Source organism: Ostrinia nubilalis, chromosome 28 (genome assembly GCF_963855985.1).
Source record: "Ostrinia nubilalis chromosome 28, ilOstNubi1.1, whole genome shotgun sequence".
In the NCBI taxonomy this organism is placed as follows: domain Eukaryota; kingdom Metazoa; phylum Arthropoda; class Insecta; order Lepidoptera; family Crambidae; genus Ostrinia; species Ostrinia nubilalis.
The window spans coordinates 4179385-4197878 of record NC_087115.1 but is presented as its reverse complement, the minus strand read 5'-3'; the positions used below and the strand labels follow the sequence as shown (position 1 = coordinate 4197878).

Genomic DNA, 18494 nt, shown 5'->3' with positions numbered 1-18494 from the left:
GTTACGTACGTAGGTTAAGTACAGGGAATTTAACACCAGGCTGTCAATTTGTAGGTTCAAAAATTTGACAGAGAGGGTTCTCTATTTCCTATGTATTACTTTTCTCTATGCTCTACTTAATCTGTGCATACAAGTACAACAACTGTCAAATCAGTTCTTTGTTGTTTTGTTTACATTCCATCGTTTGGTGGTTTTCCAACGTTTCGTCGTCTCGGTGTGATCATAAAGTGCTGTTTATGGTATACCTACCTACTTGCAAAGTAAAGAACAGTCGAGTTGAGAGCACCCTATGCCTCCCCCTCTTTTCTTTAGTATTGTGATACTATCTTAGCGAAAGGATGCTTGTTTGTGTATTGTGATCTGTTTGTAACCATGTCTCTTCTACGCTGCATCAACTGCGATATTCGAGTGACTCGAATTAGGCGGCATCTACTCCTGGAAGAGAGTGAGGCTCTTACAGAAGTTATGAGACTGTGAACATATCCAAGAGAGGTAAGAGAAAGATTTCAAACTTCATTGTTTTAAAAGCAATAAAAACCGCTTTTCATCAGTTTTATCCTCAGTACGTTAGTATTAAAAATTATTATAGTTATTACATTGGGAAATGTACAGATTGTCACCCATGGTTTATTGAAATATCCATTGTCGATAGAATTTATTTAATCCAATTCCAATCATATCAAATGAGTTGACTGATCTTGGACTGAACATTTTATCAGCTAAAGACCTATTGACAAGTTATTTGGATATAATTCACTACTGGACTGATTTCAAAAATCCTTTCTCGAAGATTTTTAGGCTAGTTATTTATGTATATTATCACTTCTCCTTTTTTGTTTCAGATCACAAACACTGACTATTTGCCATGCCTCTTGGGAACTTGGAAATGCTCAAGTCACTGGAGCAAACATTGTTGAGAATCAAGAGAGGCTAATTGGTCTTCACAACATTTGTGTAGGATGCGGCCGCTCGATTTTCAGTCAGTTCTCGCACAATATTGAGAGAAACTCCTACAAATGAAGAAGGCCCAATAGTTGATATTATATCACAGTGGATACATCCAAGACAGGTAAATGTAATACCATAATTGGCAATATCTTAATTGGCTTTCGTTATTTAATTATACTATTGTTACACGCGGGTGTCGTAAGAGGCGACTTAGGGACTACACATCAAACAGAGAATGGGCAGCAGCGCTCTCTGAAAAACATAAACTGCGATCTCCAACCCGCCTGCCAAGCGTGGAGATTATGGCAAAACCCTCCACTATAGTGGAGGAGGCTCATAGTCCAGCAGTGGACTGTAAAGGGCTGTTGATGATGATGATGATACTATTGTTACACAAATGCGAAAACAGTAAATGGTGTATATGTAGTTTCTTAAGCAGTGGTTTTTATACTGTTATTGTTTCACTGTATGTTTTTCGAACAAAATAAAATAAATAAATAATTGTCTCTGTCCGTGTCAACATTGTCACTATTAAATGAATTTGTTTTTTTAGATCAACCTCATGGATAGTATTTGCCATGCTTGTTGGCAACTTGCAAATGAAGCAACACGGCAAGGTTCTGAGTCACCAGGGACTGCATCCCATCCATTGCAGACAGATGACTCTCCTGACTCACATGAACTACAGGAAGATAATCATGAGGAGGCGTGCCATCATAGGATATTGTTGCAACTGTATTGTGGATTTGAGGACAGTAGGGTGTTGCTCACATGTGATGAGTATCGTATGGTATTTAGCCTATGCTCGTCACTTAGACAATATATCACCACCTGCACAAGTGTTAGATGGAATTCTTGTAAGAATAAACATTGAATAAATCAGTATATTGATTTTAACTTTTGTTTTTATTTAATAAACTTCTTGATAGCATTATTATGTTGACTTGAGTAAAAGTTCCCCATTAAAGCCTTGTCTATTTTATGAATGTGTATAAATAATATAATCTTTAGGTAAATAAAGAATATCTCTTGTTTAGGCGAGCACTCGCGATGCGTATTATCTAATGAGCATCAATCCAACAGAAAGTAACTGCCTTTAAAATCATCCTGAATAAAAGATAAAACGATAATATTATTTTGATCACTTTTCGTTGTTTTAAACTTTATTATTTTTTTCTGTCTGTATCAGTCAGATTATACATGTCAAAAAATGACAATTGACATTTAAAACGTTTTGTTCTCCATGTTTAAGCGTTCTGTTAACCTTCAAAGCGTTTTGTTAACCTTGTTCCGTATTATCATAACATTGAATTTATCTTTTTATTCTGAAGTTGTAGAAATATGGTATGATTACATTTTTTGTTGTATAAATCAAGACAAAGAAATTGGTAATATTTTCATTGTCGTACACTCCGTCTAAAGACGGTACCAACACTACATAGGTTTCTGCCAATCTTCTTTAAGAATTGATTAATTAGTCCTTTTCGATTTAAAATTTTAGGTGCCTTTATCTAACCTAGGTTTTTTCCAGAAATGCAATGAAATACAAATCGCACGAAGATCGTTCGTTTCAAGGTGGGTACTGACCAACGTTACGAGGTGTAATGTAACATGATACACAGCGAGCATTCGTGCAGTCAGTACGTTGCTTGGTTTCCCCGTAATACGACGTACTGACTGCACGAATGCTCGCTGTGTATCATGTTACATTACACCTCGTAACGTTGGTCAGTACCAGCGTTGCCAGTTTTTTTTTTCGCCAAGTCGGGACTTTGGTACTTTTTGAGTGAAAATAGCGGGATTCTTCCGTCAAAAGCGGGACATAGTAAAAAAACGTATAATAATCAAAGGTTTTCAAATATTTATCTTTTTATTTGACTTAAAATTACGTTTACGTGACAATAGATAGCAAAAGTAGCCATAGAAAATGTATTAAACAGTACTGTACCGTTATTCGAAGCCTTTATAATGAGAGTAGTGTCTGTCTTTTCCTGTTTGAGTACTAGTTTTGACGTATAATCTGCCCACGTGACTTCCGCTCCGGTCCCCCACCGCCTAAGCACGCCTCAATTAACGACACTAGCGCCACCAACGGTAGCTCGAAACTAGGTTTCGATATTCTCGCCATTGGTGTTTTAGTTCCCGTTCGAGACGGTCGTAGAATTAGCTCCGCTAGTTCGCGACCCATCTCACAGGTACTAGTCGTGACGTGATTCAGGTAAAATATTACCATCATAATGTAAGTACTTCTAAATTATTATGTACTGGCTGAAAACTTATAAAAATTACTGTGATTTCACTTTGCATGTATGCTATTTGACTACTTCACTTTGCATGTATGTTATTTGGTATTGTACAAAGGAAATCGCCGCCCTACTTGTATGAAAAGCTTTCATTTTCTCAACGTAGAATCAGACTTGCTTCTCGGATGGTTTGTCCCAGTCACAGCAGTGCGGCATTTCGTGGCAGTTTTCGTTATTCTGCCACGAAGTGCTGGAACAATATACCACCACCTATAAGGTGTTGTCCTAGTATCGGATCTTTTCGTGTTAGATTTAAGGGTTACTTGCTAAATTTACAAAAGGAATCTTAAATTATTAAAAAAAAAAAGAAAAAAGGTATTTAGTTCAGTATATCATATTATCACCATTATTATTTTTTCTGGGACCTACCATTTATTATTATTATTCTTACGCATGAATATTTTGATAATTTTTTCGCTTGGTGTGCGGACGAAGGTGCATCGTGTTAAACGCTTTGACATCATAATTACTTTCTTGTGATGGGAGCTGTTTTGCAATCGGAGTGTGTAGCCTGATGTGCTGTCGACTGTACCTACCTAGTCTTTGTTCATTAAGTAACAGTGTTGTATTCTTCGCCTACCAGTAAGGAAATCGGTGTGTTTTTTTTAGTGATAACTGTGTTACTTGTACTGCAACCGGAGTAGTATTGCTGTGTTATAGCAGTGCCTCTTGCCCTCCGAGTATCCACGGAAGACCAGCGTCGTGGTGTCCCTTACGACACCTCGACATGATGCTGAGTGGATACCGTTTCGGTGACACGCACATTTCCTACTCTCTTTACTTTTGTTAAATATTTTTGATTTGTGTCGCTGAATAAAATATTTCATTTTCATTTTCATTTTATGATTACTTATTTCGCATTGTAATTTATTTTTACAACGGTGTTACCGTTCGGGGGTAGATTGCATTCAATCTAACTCAGTGTAATTTTAAATAATTATCTTTCTTCTCTAGTAATACTTGTACCTAACGGTATTCCGTTAGACGTGTTTTAAAAGTAACATTACTTTTTAGCAATGTTTGTTTCTAACGGTATTTCGTTAGATATGTTTTAAGCTAACTTTTCTTCTTAGCAATGTTCGTACCTGACGGCGTGTTCCGTTAGATGTGTTTTAAAACTAACATTCCTTTTTAGCAATGTTTGTGCCTAACGGTTTTCGTTAGATGTGTTTTAAAACTAATATTCCTTTTTAGCAATGTTCATTCCTAACGGTATAACACTCCTTTTTAGCTGTGTTTGTTCCTAAGGGTTTTCCGTTAGATGTCTTTAGTTTCAAAAGGAAAGAGGAAATATTATGTCCACGTGCAGAAGAGGAGCAAGAGTTGGCGTAGAGGTCAAATCAAAGGATGGTGTGGTGTAATGTGATAGTCGCAAGATGTGATTGCTTGCTACAATAAGCTGTAAGTACCAACTTACCAATACCATTTCAGACATACGAATTCCATCGGACGGATTGTGTTGATTTATAAATCAACAAAATAAATAAACGGTAAACTACCTTTATCAATAAGCATCCGGGGAAAGTATGAAAACTTCCACTAGGTAGGGTAGCGTACCGACGTACCTATTCTACCGCCATTATGGAAGTCTAACGCATGGCTTATAACCCAAGAGTGAAGTGTGCAGTTTGTCCTATTAGGATACGGTACGTAGGTATAGTAATACCTTTGTGGTTTTCTTAAACTATGATTTCAGGAAAACGCTTTGCCGTTACTGTGTAGATAAACAGTGAGTCTGTGTAATAAACGGTGAAGGATGAACATCGTCTATTCAGCCTGATACGCAGTTTATTTGATGCTAGCGGCGTCTGGAAAATTTTCGGGCAGCAATACGATCGCAACTCTGCTCCGCAGATCGATCTGAGATTACGTCTTATGCTAAATACCTACAGTGGAAAACTCAAACTGGCTACTCGGCAAGCTAGATGGCAGTGTAACCGAAACGCAGCAGCATAATCCTGTAGCGAGGGTAAGTTCTCTTGGAGCAAACAGGGAAAAACCAGGAGCCAGAACCTTTTCTCCCTCATCCCACCGGGATAGGAGAAAACTCAAACACTCAAGGAGTCTCATATTGAGCCAGGCAACGCCGCTCATTTTTATATACGTCGAGAGGTCTTAGTAGGGCATTGGTCCAAACCCTCTTGTTATCCCTCATCCCACTGGGATAGGAGATTACCCAAAGAGAATCGGACTCAAATCATTACATTTCGAGCCGAGCAACCTCGCTCATTTTTATTTACGTCGAGAGGTCTTAGGGCATCGCTCTAAACCCTCATGTTATCCCTCATCCCACTGGGATAGGAGATTACCCAAAGAGAACCGGACTCAAATCATTACATTTCGAGCCGAGCAACCTCGCTCATTTTTATTTACGTCGAGAGGTCTTGGGGCATCGCTCTAATCGCTCATGTTATCCCTCATCCCACTGGATAGGAGATTACCCAAAGAGAACCGGACTCAAATCACTACATTTCGAGCCGAGCAACCTCGCTCATTTTTATTTACGTCGAGAGATCTTAGGGCATCGCTCTAAACTCTCATGTTATCCCTCATCCCTCTGGGATAGGAGATTACCTAAAGAGAATCGGACTCAAATTATTACATTTCGAGCCAAGCAACCTCGCTCGTTTGTATTTGCGGTTCAAAGACATGAAGGCATCGTCCTAAATCCTCATAATTTTGAAGAGTTATAGAACCCAAACGCCTTATTCCACGGCAAACGAAAATAAGTAAAGTTGCAGAGTAGACATGAGGGCTTCGCCCTAAATCCGCATAACTATAAAAGGTTCTGAAATTCTATTTTGCACGGCAAAATTAAAGTGATGTTGCCGGGAGGACATGAGGGCATCGCCGCAAATCCTCATAATTTTCAAGGGTTATGGAACCCTAATTAAAATGCTTTATTTCATGACAAAAGTAAGCTATTTAAGACCTGCCATGGGTAAAAGGTGGAGACAGAGATCATGAGATTATGCAAAAATTACTCGATTCGTGTCAGTTTGGCTTATTTCATTACTGCCGAGATGATACAAGGGCATCGCCCTAAACCTTCAGAATCTTGAAGGATGTTAATTAATCGGGGCCGCAGCTATGCGCCCTGAATTTTTGGTACCGAACAGTTAACGCCTGGAGAAATTAAATAAACTTAATCCTTTATGCAGCCTCTGCATAGTAAAGTTACAACTATTGACCTGATAGCCTTTTAAATAAGGTATACATTCATAGACGCTTGGCGGGTACCACAAAGTACTGAATACTAAAATAAGTATTTTTCTGCCTATACATACCTATAGTACACCGACAGACTCATGCAAATGTTCTGACGGCAATTGATTCGCACAGAAAGAGTCGCGACATTCGCGCCCTTACCAATTGGACGACTTCATTCTGGGGTAACTCAGGACCCATCCTTGCTTCGGGTTCAGATATAACCCATGCCCCTATTGTAATAAAAGCACACAAGTCTGGATAATAAACACAATGAAGTCGGTCCTTACCTATATAAAATAAATAAACAAAATAATAACAGTCTTACAAACTAGTAACAGTAAAAGGTGAACTCCATAAATACTAAATGGCCTAACCGAGTCTCGGTTACCAAAAACATGCAGATCAAGTCACGTAACGTTACAAATCCTAAAGCATTGACTCTTCTCATGTTATAACACTACAATTCATGATTTGCGTGAGGCAAAGAGCATTTTAACCGCCAACTTGAGGCGCTCATGGCACCCAATACCAAATACTTATGATCCACAATAACCAAAAGTATAAAGCTTATCTGAGCTTAAAACAAATTGGGCACGCTGCATGGTAACGCATTTCGCAATTGAATTTCACTGTACAACGAAAACAGTGACTTTAGTACTTACTAAATAATATATTAAACCGCGTAGGTTTACCTACTACAATTTGTTATTTTCTCGTTTACACAAGCCATTACATTCGTTGGAGAAAAGATTGCATACCAAAAGTCACACAAGTCTTCAGTCTCTTAACTGAACTTTCCGTGTGCCCTATTATAGTGTCAATGACTACGTCTTGTCTACTTAATTTAAGTAAATAAATATAATTTATTATTAATGTCATATGACACCATGTCATATTGTTAATTCGACCTTTTGTGCACCTCTGTGGTTCAATAAAAATTGTCGTATGAATGTGAACGACTTTTACGAGGAGTTAAAGGGAATAAATCAAAACCTTCAGTCCAAGAAAGTAATTTAACTCGTGATTTTTCCAATTATCACTGTGACCTTAGGGTCACACAGAAGTACATAAACATAGTTGGAATTAATTTTGGATAATTGTGCCGCACTCTTAAGCTCTTTGCTTGGGGCCGAAAGTCCTTCGCCTACCTACATAGTACAATTTACAAAATTCGTATTTGATGTGATTTAAATCCATCAATTATTATACTGTAACGAAGGTAGTCACAAGCAAAATGTTGTGGCTCAAACAACTGTTTACGAGTTAGCTTGTTTTAAGTACAACAGCCTCGTGAAATATTCTAATACCTACCCGACTCGCTAGGTCAATAAAGTAATTTGTCTCTGCTGACTATTGTCACAAAAATTAGTACTTACCTACCTACTGGCAACTTAGGTATGTACACTTCAATGAATCATGAGTGACATTGGCGATGATATAGAACTTAGTGTTACACAAACATCATTACATAAATATTTTTACATAAATATTATTACATCGTGCAAATGAGCGATCGTCCAACGGCATTCAGGGTGATGAAAATAAATCATTCGAAATTAAATCCGATGCCCACCCTAAGGGCCTTGATGAAACCTGATAAGGTTTAGATCGGCTACGAAACTATCATTTAATTCTAGCTATGCTTGCGACTTCGTCTGCATAACTATTCCCGCTTTCGCAACATTCTTATTGATGCTCCGCTACTATCGGTGGTAGAATGATGTTATTATGATTTTATAGCATTCGTGGTTAAAGGACTCCAACACAAAGATAATTTTTGTGTTGATGCAAACAAACTCTTGTTCAGCCCTACAACATTATTATCATAATTGTAATTACAATAATACATAATTACATAGTAAGATTGCTCTGAATTAAGCTGGTTGACTAACCGTCAATAAGCTGATCTAGCTGACAAGTTATCACTGTTAGCCCTAAAGATAATGGTCGCACAGTCTTACCACAGCACCGACGTTGGTAAACCGCAAAGTTTACTAACTTTGTACTAGGAAAGTCTGTATTATTATAAATTTTATCAATTCCGACTCAAACTTCGCTATCCCTAGCGAACAGCGATAACGCGGAATACTCAGGCAATACAAAAGTATCGTACCTATACATAGCCGGCTAGCTATTGTCACCTATTCATTACACCGTCCACCTAGGCTACGGTCCTGTAAAGGTTTATAAATATTAAAATCTGATCTGATACCTAAATGTGGGAAATGTTGGAGATCATCAAACGCCCGCTATCGGCAAGCGACCTTAACTGTACCAGTGAATATTCTTATCCATACCTAATAATTATTCACTCCTACCGAAGCTTATTAAATTCATTCAACGGTCTGATACTGTGAGTGAAGGTGGACGTAGCTTTTGCGCCTTTTACATGACGTAAAGTAACCGATAGTTCATTATTACATAGTAGTTAATAAACGATGCATTAAACGTGAATTTACGGAGATGCAGATGCAGGTTGCGTTCTGTAAAATATTATAATGTACCTACACACAGTACATTACCACTCAGTAGACAGATAAGCGTGTCCACCTAAATATTCAACAATCATTTAGGTTCTAACTAATTCATAACATTTCTCACTGATCAATGTCTTATTCTTTAATTGATCACATTGGCGATTACACAGCGCCACCAGGAGATAATAGACACGTCTCTCATTATAAAGGCTTCGAATAACGGTACAGTACTGTTTAATAGCGACGTTTTACCTGAAAATAAAACGTTTATTAAACATACTTACCTTATTCGAAGCCTACTTTTTAAATCTACCTGGTGTCATAAAACACAATGGCGAGAATATCGAAACCTAGTTTCGAGCTACCGTTGGTGGCGCTAGTGTCGTTAATTGAGGCGTGCTTAGGCGGTGGGGGACCGGAGCGGAAGTCACGTGGGCAGATTATACGTCAAAACTAGTACTCAAACAGGAAAAGACAGACACTACTCTCATTATAAAGGCTTCGAATAAGGTAAGTATGTTTAATAAACGTTTTATTTTCAGGTAAAACGTCGCTATTTTTACAAAATAATAATATTTTAAATCAGTACTACTAGCACCAAAATCTTTCGAGTTCAAATCGTTTGCGTACTCAAATCGCCATCAAAAGATTTAGTACGAAAACTACAACAGCACCCTTGTGGACGTGTCGTAAAGTGAACTTAGTGTAAGAAATGGTTGCACGAAACTTATTTTGAGAATCAAAATTGTCACGTTATCGTTTAATTCGAAGGTTGAGTATCGAATTTTATCGAATACGCAAACGATTCGAAGACGAAAGTTGTTCATGCTAGAGGTACAGATTTACTGTATCATTAAATTCGTCTTTAGAATAAAAAAAGAAAAAATATCGAAATTAAAAAAGTTTTATTATTTACAATAATATGGCGTTTCAAACAATAGTCTGGTGAAGTGAGTGTTTCTCTCCGAAAAGCGGGACCGAGCCTGTCCCGCGCGGGACATTTAAATTTGATTAAAAAATCGGGACGTCCCGCCAAAATCGGGACGTCTGGCAACGCTGGTCAGTACCCACCTTCAGGCTTCAGCCAAATGACGTCCACGACAAAGTCCTCCCCCAAAGATTTCTACCCGAAGTTTATAAGATGTAGGTAGGTCTAACTAGGTATCCAGGTACTAAATTTATGACCTAACAATAAAATCACAAAATTTTATTACGTCGTAAATTCAACTACGACTTGTTTTATGTACCTACGAATTTATTTTGAACAAAATGCTTACAGTACGTTATAAACTGAATATTTTAGAAAAATGATATTTTTGGTCATCACTTTTAAACTAATAATAATGGGTGAGTATCGAAGGTTGCTTATTAGAGTAGTAAGTAGGTACCTACCTTACAATTACTACCTTACCTACTACTTATAAGTAAGTACAAAACTACCTAGCTACTTAGTAACGAATCGGCAGTCTAACCAGTCTAACGTCACAACTACTGTTTTTTTTTAAGTTTACAACGTAGTTACGTTTGTGGAAAGCCTTTGTCCAGCATTGGACGTCATTAGGCTGAAACGAACAATGCTAAAAGGTGATAATAATAAACCATGCATGATAGCTCGTAGAGCTGATGGCCGTTGAACTTGAATGCGGGCAGCGCAGGACCGGTTATTTTATGAAAATCCTTGGGGAAAGCCTTTGTCCAGCAGTGGACGTCATTCGGCTGAAACGAACGAACGAACAAGCTTATGACCTTCAAGACGCCTCTGTGGTTTAGTGGTGAGACCTGCTTCAGCTCCAGAGGTCTCGGGTTCCATTCCTAGGGTAGTTTTTTTTATTCGGTGGTAGCGCTTTTTCTAAGTCCACCTGGCTAGCTGCCACCATCTTACCCAAGTCTGTCGCCATAACAACAATGTTAACAATATTGTTGTGTGCCGGCAGTTAGAGGTAGGTAAGTCTAGTTGAGGATTCCTGATCAGGTGAGTGTTAAGGGCAGGAGCTTTCTCGTTTAAGTCTTCAAATCATCATCATTTCAGCCATAGCTGAACATAAGTAGGCCTCCCCCTATGATTTCCACATCGCCCAGTTGGTAGCCTGCATCCAGCGCCTTCCCACCTTTATGAGGTCGTCGGTCCACCTTGAGCACCTTCAAACAATCAATATTATTCTTCGCAGCTTCGTCACATGTCACCATACACCCTAGAGGCGTGAACCTAGCCCTGGAGACCTCTTTTCTTTTCGATTCAACGAACGACCGCCAACATTTGCCAATCCTAACTAAACTGAGATCTGTTATTGACACATTGTATAAAGCGCTCTCCCCACAAATTTCCATGAGAGCTAACGATGTAAATACTAAAATATTGACTGATTTCTTGACGCAAATGGGCAATGTAATAATAAAATATGAAGATGAAGATTTAATCAACATTCTAGAAGTCGTAAATGAAGAATTGGAGGGCTATTACGAAAAAAAGAAGACAATGTACGATCCAATTTTGTTTAATCCAAAACTCAGAATGTATTTCAAGAATGTTATCAAGCAATTGATGAATGAGAAACCATCGGAATTAAGAGAAAGGTTGAAAAAGTTTGTAAAGGGTATAAAATCTAACGAATTGTTGATGGAATTTGATAATCATTTCGTTGGGGCAGATGAGGAGGCTTTGAAATTACTTGTGAACGATTTTCAAGAGCATACGCGAACTGGAAATGTTTGGAAGTTGTCTAATTTAGTCAAAGATACATTAAAATACATAGTTTTTGATAAATATGAAAAACTGAACGACAAATCGAGGGAAAAAATTAAAAATATCGTTTACGAAGTTTATGAAAATGGTAAAAATAAGGATTTAACAACTGATAAAGTGGAAGAGGTGTCAAAAGATAAGAACAACGTTAGAAAAGAAAAGATTAGACATGATGACAATGATGACGAGGACAATGTAAAAGTAAAAAGTGATGACAATAAACTATCAAAAAATGAAACAGGCAATGAAATTATAGGTGGAGCAGAAGAGAAATCAACAGCAACAACGAATTTAATTTTCTATTAACTTTATTAATAAAAATCATTTTAATTTTAAAAACTAGGGTCTAGGACGTAGTTTATAGAGATCCTGTAGATTTGACAACAGTGTCATAATAATCCTTAAAGATCGTTTCATCCACGAAGACGCGCCCCACCATTCTTCCGCTAATGTTTGAGTGTTATGGGTATACACTAAATAATTTTATCCATGAGTGCACACGCACACTAGGTATATTAATGACGCTCGGATTGCTCGGATCAAACTCCCCGCACCCCGTGCGACCGAGACCAAACATTGGTGGGGCGCGTCCTGCGTGGATGAAACCATCTATACCTAAAGCCTGGTCCGTGAGCATGTAGAATCCCGTCCAATGACCCCAAGCGACCCATCCCTATCGCTCTCGAGCGTAATTGTGTTGCTGTCGCGCTCGCACACTCACTGCGGGCGCCCGTCGCACAGTCGCGACAGCAACATAATTACGCGCGAGCGATAGGGATGGGTAGCTTGGGGTCATTGGACGGGATTCTACGTGCTCACGCACGGACCAGGTTTTAAGTAAGAATAAGAATAAAAGGATTCTGAGTAAGTACAGTTCACTTAAAAGTTAGTAGGCCTACTTACTTAAAAAAGCTAGTTAGCTAATAATGTAATTAATAATTAAATTGATTAAGTAACAGTAATTACATTAAAACCTACTTTAAGGCGCTGATATAACGAGTAACAGTCAAGTAACAACCATAATATCAGGTATTATAATTAGCACTAAGTATTCTAAATGGGCCGTCTTATTACTAATTAATTAGGCTTACTTTATTTACTTACTAAGTAAATAAATAAATTACGTATTGTAGTGAGCGAGGTGCAAGGTCGTAGTATAGGTACTACGACCTACTAAACTTGGACCGTTCTATAACTATATTCCTAGTGAGATAGATAATGATGAATCGCTTTCGTATAACTATGTTACGGTATTTAACTATAAATGTATTACGGCTTTATCTATCTTACTGCGACATAGATACTAATCCGTTCGCTTTAAGTTTGCCGCTGGCGATATGACGTCACTCGAAGGGAAGCGTCTATAATTTTATCAAACTATGCTTATTTAAAATATTTTTTATTTATTATTATTGACAAAAATTTTGTATTTGCTTAAAATAAGACACATTAATTGCGTTTAATCGCGGTTGGGGGAGGGGACGCGCATTCCACGACCCGGCAAACTTAGCGCGAACGGGTTAGTAGTGTAGTTAGAAATCGCGTACTTACTTAGTGGGTCATCTTAGGACCAAAATTCACTGGTCTTCAAACCTTAGTAACCACCACCTTTAAAATTGTGGTAACTTTTAAAGTAGGTAGTACCTATAAATTCTTTACATTAGGAGATTTTTTTTTTATTTAGGTACAACACAATTGCAATTTTAAAAGTGAAATTACGAACTCCGTCAGTTAAAAATATCACGCGTGAGATTATAAATAACAGAGGGTTAGGTTAAATGTTAGATTGTAAGTAAGTAATCTAACTACGTCAGTTTATAATATGACGGAGTTCATAATTGGTGACATATTAAATAGGTACTAGCTTTCCGCCCGCGGCTTCGCCCGCGTGGAAATCTGTTACAGAAAAACTTTATCGCGCGCGTCCCTGATAAAAAAACCGGGATAAAAACTATCATAATAATATGTCTTTTCTCGGGACTCAAACTATCTCTATGCCAAATTTCATCAAAATCGGTTCTGTGGTTTAGGCGTGAAACCAAGACAGACAGACATACAGAGTTACTTTCGCATTTATAATATATTAGTATAGAAGTACTAGCGGCCGCCCGCGACTTCGTGCGCGTGGATCCCGTTTTACCCCCTTCATCTATCTTACGCGGCTTAGATTTTTTCATACAAATGTTTTTTCCGGCTAACTCCCGTTCTCGTGGGAATTTTGCAATATCCTGTTGTAACTGAGCTTTAAGTTTACTAAGGTAGGTACCTGCATGCCAAATTTCAAGCGTCTAACTTAAGCGGTTTAGACTTTTCATACAAAAGGATTTTCCCGCTAATTCCCGTTCCCGTGGGAATTTTAGTGCACCTCTACGGTACCTAAGCTACGTCCCAAATTTCAAGTGCCTACGTTTAGCCGTTTAGGCTGTGCGTTGATATGTCAGTCAGTCAGTCAGTTTCTCCTTTTATATTATTTAGATAGATATAGATTTACCTAGTCAAAACGTTAACTACCTACATTCATTCCTTTCTCTTGAAATGGTCTTCGATTTCCTGCAAGGTCTTGTCCTTTGTCTCCGGTAGATATTTGTACAACACACACAAACATACAGTAACTGAAATACCATAGAACATAAACATACCATGAGTTCCTATAGCTACAAAACCATACGGAGACGTTTTAAGTACAGTGGACTGTATTAACACAAATATTAAGGATATTATTGTCACAGCTTGCCCTTTGTAGTTGGCTGGTATCAACTCCCCATACAAAGAAGTAGCTAAAATGATGGGCCCTAACCCTATAGCTGTAGAAAAACCTATTAGTAACATAATCGACACGTATTTGTTCTCGTTGACGATAGACAACTTAACTAAATATAAGTATAATGACATTAAAAACAAGAATAAAGCTGCTAAAGGTCCAAACACGAAAAGCAGAGTGCGTCTCCTCAAAAATTTCGAAAGAACACAGCCTATGTACATGCAGAATACTGAAACGCCATCCAGAATTAACATGCCATTGTACGCGGCGGTTTCGCTATTAGTGATTTTCTTTAAAATATCTATAGCATACATCGTAAAGACATGTTTACCTGATAAATGGTACATGACCATCATTATTGAAGAAAGAATGATAGGTTTGTAAAACTCTCTTAAAGTCAAAAACAGAAACATATTTCTAAAACTCCAAGGCTTTTTGACGTTTTCCATTTGCGTTCTGATAATTTTTTCCAGCTCTTTCTCAGCGGCGTCCCCCCTCCCTTTCAACCATCTATGTGATTCCTTACACTCTTCAAACCTACCTTTACTTGCTAACCATAACGGAGATTCGGGCCAGAAGAAAGAAGATAACGCGTATGCCGCATTCATATAACTTAAAACGCAGATGTACCTCCAATTTGTGAGTGTACCCACAGTGTTAGCTGCCCAAATACCCCAGAAAATCGTGGCAGATTTTATGGTCAGCATCAACCCCCTGTTTTCAGGGGAAGTATACTCGACCAGAGCTATTATTGAGGTGGAAACGCTGCAAGCATGCGGTATTCCTTGGAGTATCTCAGTTATTATGATGTGCATTGGAGTGCTGCTAAGATAGTAGCTGGTAGCTACCACGAGCATGTTGATGGAGACAAGGTTGAACGTCCTTTTTCTGCCAATTCGCGTCGTCAGGTATGCCAGGAGAAACACTCCAGGGATCGACGCGTAGCCGAAGGCTGATGCTGAAAAAAACATTCTAAAATCAGACATTATAAAAACAATAATCACGACAAAGCTAGCGATCCTAAACGCAGGGTTGCATTTGTGGTTGCATGCTCAAAAAATAATTAAAAATTGATCATTGACAAAAAGTTTTATACAATATGTGCGGAGGCTTCCCAGTAAGTAATCGGAAATACCGACACCCGTATTCACAAACGATGCTTGCTTAAGTGAAGAGTTAAATAGAGCTTTGTGATTGGTTCGTGTGTCACCCTGTGCGTCCACGCGCACTGAGACCTCATATTTGTGAATACGGGCGTAGGTAAGTATCGTCGATGTAATTAATACCGTTATAACACGTAGTAGCGTAGCGTAGCTACGCTACACGCTACTACAAAAAGTCGTAGTGACTGGTCGTAGCAGTCGTAGCATCATCGTAGCGTAATTGTAGCAGTCGTAGCGTGATCGTAGTAGTCGTAGCGTCATCATCCGCAGTCGTAGCGTCATCGTAGCAGTCGCAGTAGCGTCATAGTAGCATGTTCGTAGCAACCTTTGTAGCGCGTATATTATAGTTATAGTAGTCCACTCTAAAAGTGACAGAGAGTAAATAATTATACTAAAAGTTCCCGCCTCTTAGGGGGACGCCGGAGTGGGGGAAGGGGGTTTTTTAACCCCCATAAAACATAAAAATCAATAAAAAGCTTATTCCCACTTTTGAGTTTTATGCTAATAAATAACTTTTAAATTGTGCTTTGTGCATTTGCGCGATTCTAGATCTTTTGTCCTCTTTTTTCCAATTCTTACCCATTTCGAACTACACGAGAACAACGAAAATGTTAAAAATATTTAAAACCAACAGAAGAATATTTTGGACTTGTTATGCTCACTAAAATGTGTCTGGGGTAGTGCCGTGTGAGGCGGGGATTTCCGCGTTGATAAGTGTGATATGGGCATCATAAGAAGGCTCAAGGTTACCCAAAGGTCGAGGAGCGTGCTATGCTCGGAGTTTCCCTGCGTGATCGAATCAGAAATGAGGAGATTCGCAGGAGAACTTAAGTGACCGACATAGCCCGCAGAATCGCTAAAATCAAGTGGCAGTGGGCGGGGTACATAGCACGAAGAACTGATGGCCGCTGGGGCAGAAAATTTCTCGAGTGGCGACCACGAGCTGGAAGACGTAGGCAGGCGTCCCACTAGGTGAACCGACTATCTGGTGAAGGTCGCGGAAGGTGCCTGATGCGGGCGGCGCTGGACCGGTCTTTGTGGAAAACCTTGGGGGAGGTATTTGTCCAGCAGTGGACGTCTTCCGGCTGAAACGAACGAACGAACGAACCTATGTCTTAATGATTTCCAGACTGCATCCAGCGTCTTCCCCTGCAACTTATTACGTAACGTATTCTTTTGCCTCTGGTAAATTAGAGGGTCGTGCTCCTGCAGTGGAGTCAAAGTCAAAGTCAAAATTTCTTTATTTGCATAGACTATTATAATACTGCTTACAAATCGTCAAATATTTTGCTCTTAAGGAGCCTCTACATGTCTCATACATAATCTTTTTACCCTACCAGCGCTTCGAGACCAACATTTGGCAAGTGCTGAGAAGAAGCGCCGCAGCAAACTCAGTGGAGATGCAATGACCTGATGATGATGATTCATGATGATTAAATATCAAAAGTGACTCACAGATCCAAGATGACATTTCAGGAGACACTGCTTCGGTGGAGTTGGCTTCCCGCCTCATTTGCGCGATGTACACCGTCGGGGTGCCCAAGCAGAGGCCCACAGATAGGTAGGGGGTCCATATTCCGCTGGCTACGAACAGCTAGATCAAAAATACAGATTAAGAAGTCGGTTAAAAATAAATAAGAATCCAGCCAGGTGCAATTCGGACTTGAGCACCGAGGGTTCCGTACAAACTTGGTAAGTTCAAATTCAAATTCAAATTATTTATTGCATGTCACATGGGTAAGGGTTGGTAGAGCATAATTTTGTAAAGTTTATACATAGTTTGATCCTGAAATTAAAGTTTTGTTTGAAGCAAAAAACGGTAAAAAATCACGGTAGAACCCCACTTAATTTTTTTTACTTTTTTATTTAGGTTGTGTTGTCAATTTTTTGGCCACTTTGAGTGTCACGAACTATTTGACGCTGACTGTACAATAAAATTTAAGTCATTAATTAAAATAAAACTTACCTGTCTTAAAAACAATAGCCGATTTTCGTTACGGTTTCCACACACATTATTGGGCCCTTTTTCTACACATTTGTCCTTCCCCAGCTTAACTAACATTCCTTTCATTATTAAAAAGAACTGTTTACACACACAATAAAATACACAATTAATATCTAAGTAGTCTTTCTTTTAACTTTGTCCACTGCTGGACAAAGTTTTCATAAAGGTTACTAAAACCTTTGTCACCCTGTCATCCGCTTGCAATGGAGGGAAGTCGAAACTTAACTTAGAACTCCTCCTATTTTCTTCTGATTAATTTTATCGTCGTCCAATGACAGAACTTCCCCCCGGGACACACTTGACCTTTACTAGTTGGTTTATTGGCGGTCAAACTGTAGATCCTGGCTACACAGGAGTTGCAGCGGTAGGAACGAGAGGTGGGAATAGTCCCGTTGCTGGACAAAGGCTTCCCCCAAAGATTTTCACAACGCATCCGAGCGCTCCCCGCGATGCTATCGGATATACTAAATGATACAAAACTGTCTATGTAATACATCTATGTATTTCAAACGTCTTACATAACAATGTATTTTAAAACCTACTTCAAACACCCGTCTCTGCTCGCGTAGGCCTTCAATAATAGCAGTTTCGAAAACCACTTAAGTTTAAGTACCTACTTAAGACACGTACTTATCTCTGCTTTATATTGCAAAGCATAAGAGTTTGTTATTTATTTGAACGCACTAATCTCAGGAACAACTAGTTCTATTTGAAAAATTATTTTTGTGTTGGATAGCCCATTTATCGAGGAATGATTTAGGCTTTTAACATCACCCTACAGTCAATAAGGGCGGAGCAGTAAAGAAAAATGTTGCAAAAACCGGAAATATGATTGTCTAAAAATATTTTGAAGGTTAACTGTATTTATGTACAAACAAACCTTC

The 18494-nt window shown here is 38.7% G+C and overlaps 1 protein-coding gene and 2 long non-coding RNA genes across 3 annotated transcripts; 2 read left to right on the top strand and 1 right to left on the bottom strand.

The window, feature by feature from the left end:
* The first annotated feature begins 143 nt into the window (after positions 1-143).
* On the top strand, positions 144-1845 carry LOC135085368 (uncharacterized). Its single transcript, XR_010260089.1, has 3 exons — positions 144-492; positions 843-1069; positions 1502-1845. It is a non-coding gene; the product is annotated as an uncharacterized LOC135085368 (long non-coding RNA).
* Positions 1846-10171: 8326 nt separating this feature from the next.
* LOC135085120 (uncharacterized) lies at positions 10172-12037 on the top strand. The gene is made up of 2 exons (XR_010260030.1): positions 10172-10285; positions 11107-12037. It is a non-coding gene; the product is annotated as an uncharacterized LOC135085120 (long non-coding RNA).
* Positions 12038-12507: 470 nt separating this feature from the next.
* Positions 12508-17193, bottom strand: LOC135085119 (facilitated trehalose transporter Tret1-2 homolog). Its single transcript, XM_063979877.1, has 2 exons — positions 17061-17193; positions 12508-15400 (listed from the first exon to the last, which is right to left on the bottom strand). Exons 1-2 carry the CDS (start codon positions 17116-17118, stop codon positions 14199-14201), a joined length of 1260 nt encoding a protein of 419 aa, XP_063835947.1. The 5' UTR covers positions 17119-17193; the 3' UTR covers positions 12508-14198.
* Between the last annotated feature and the right edge of the window lie 1301 nt (positions 17194-18494).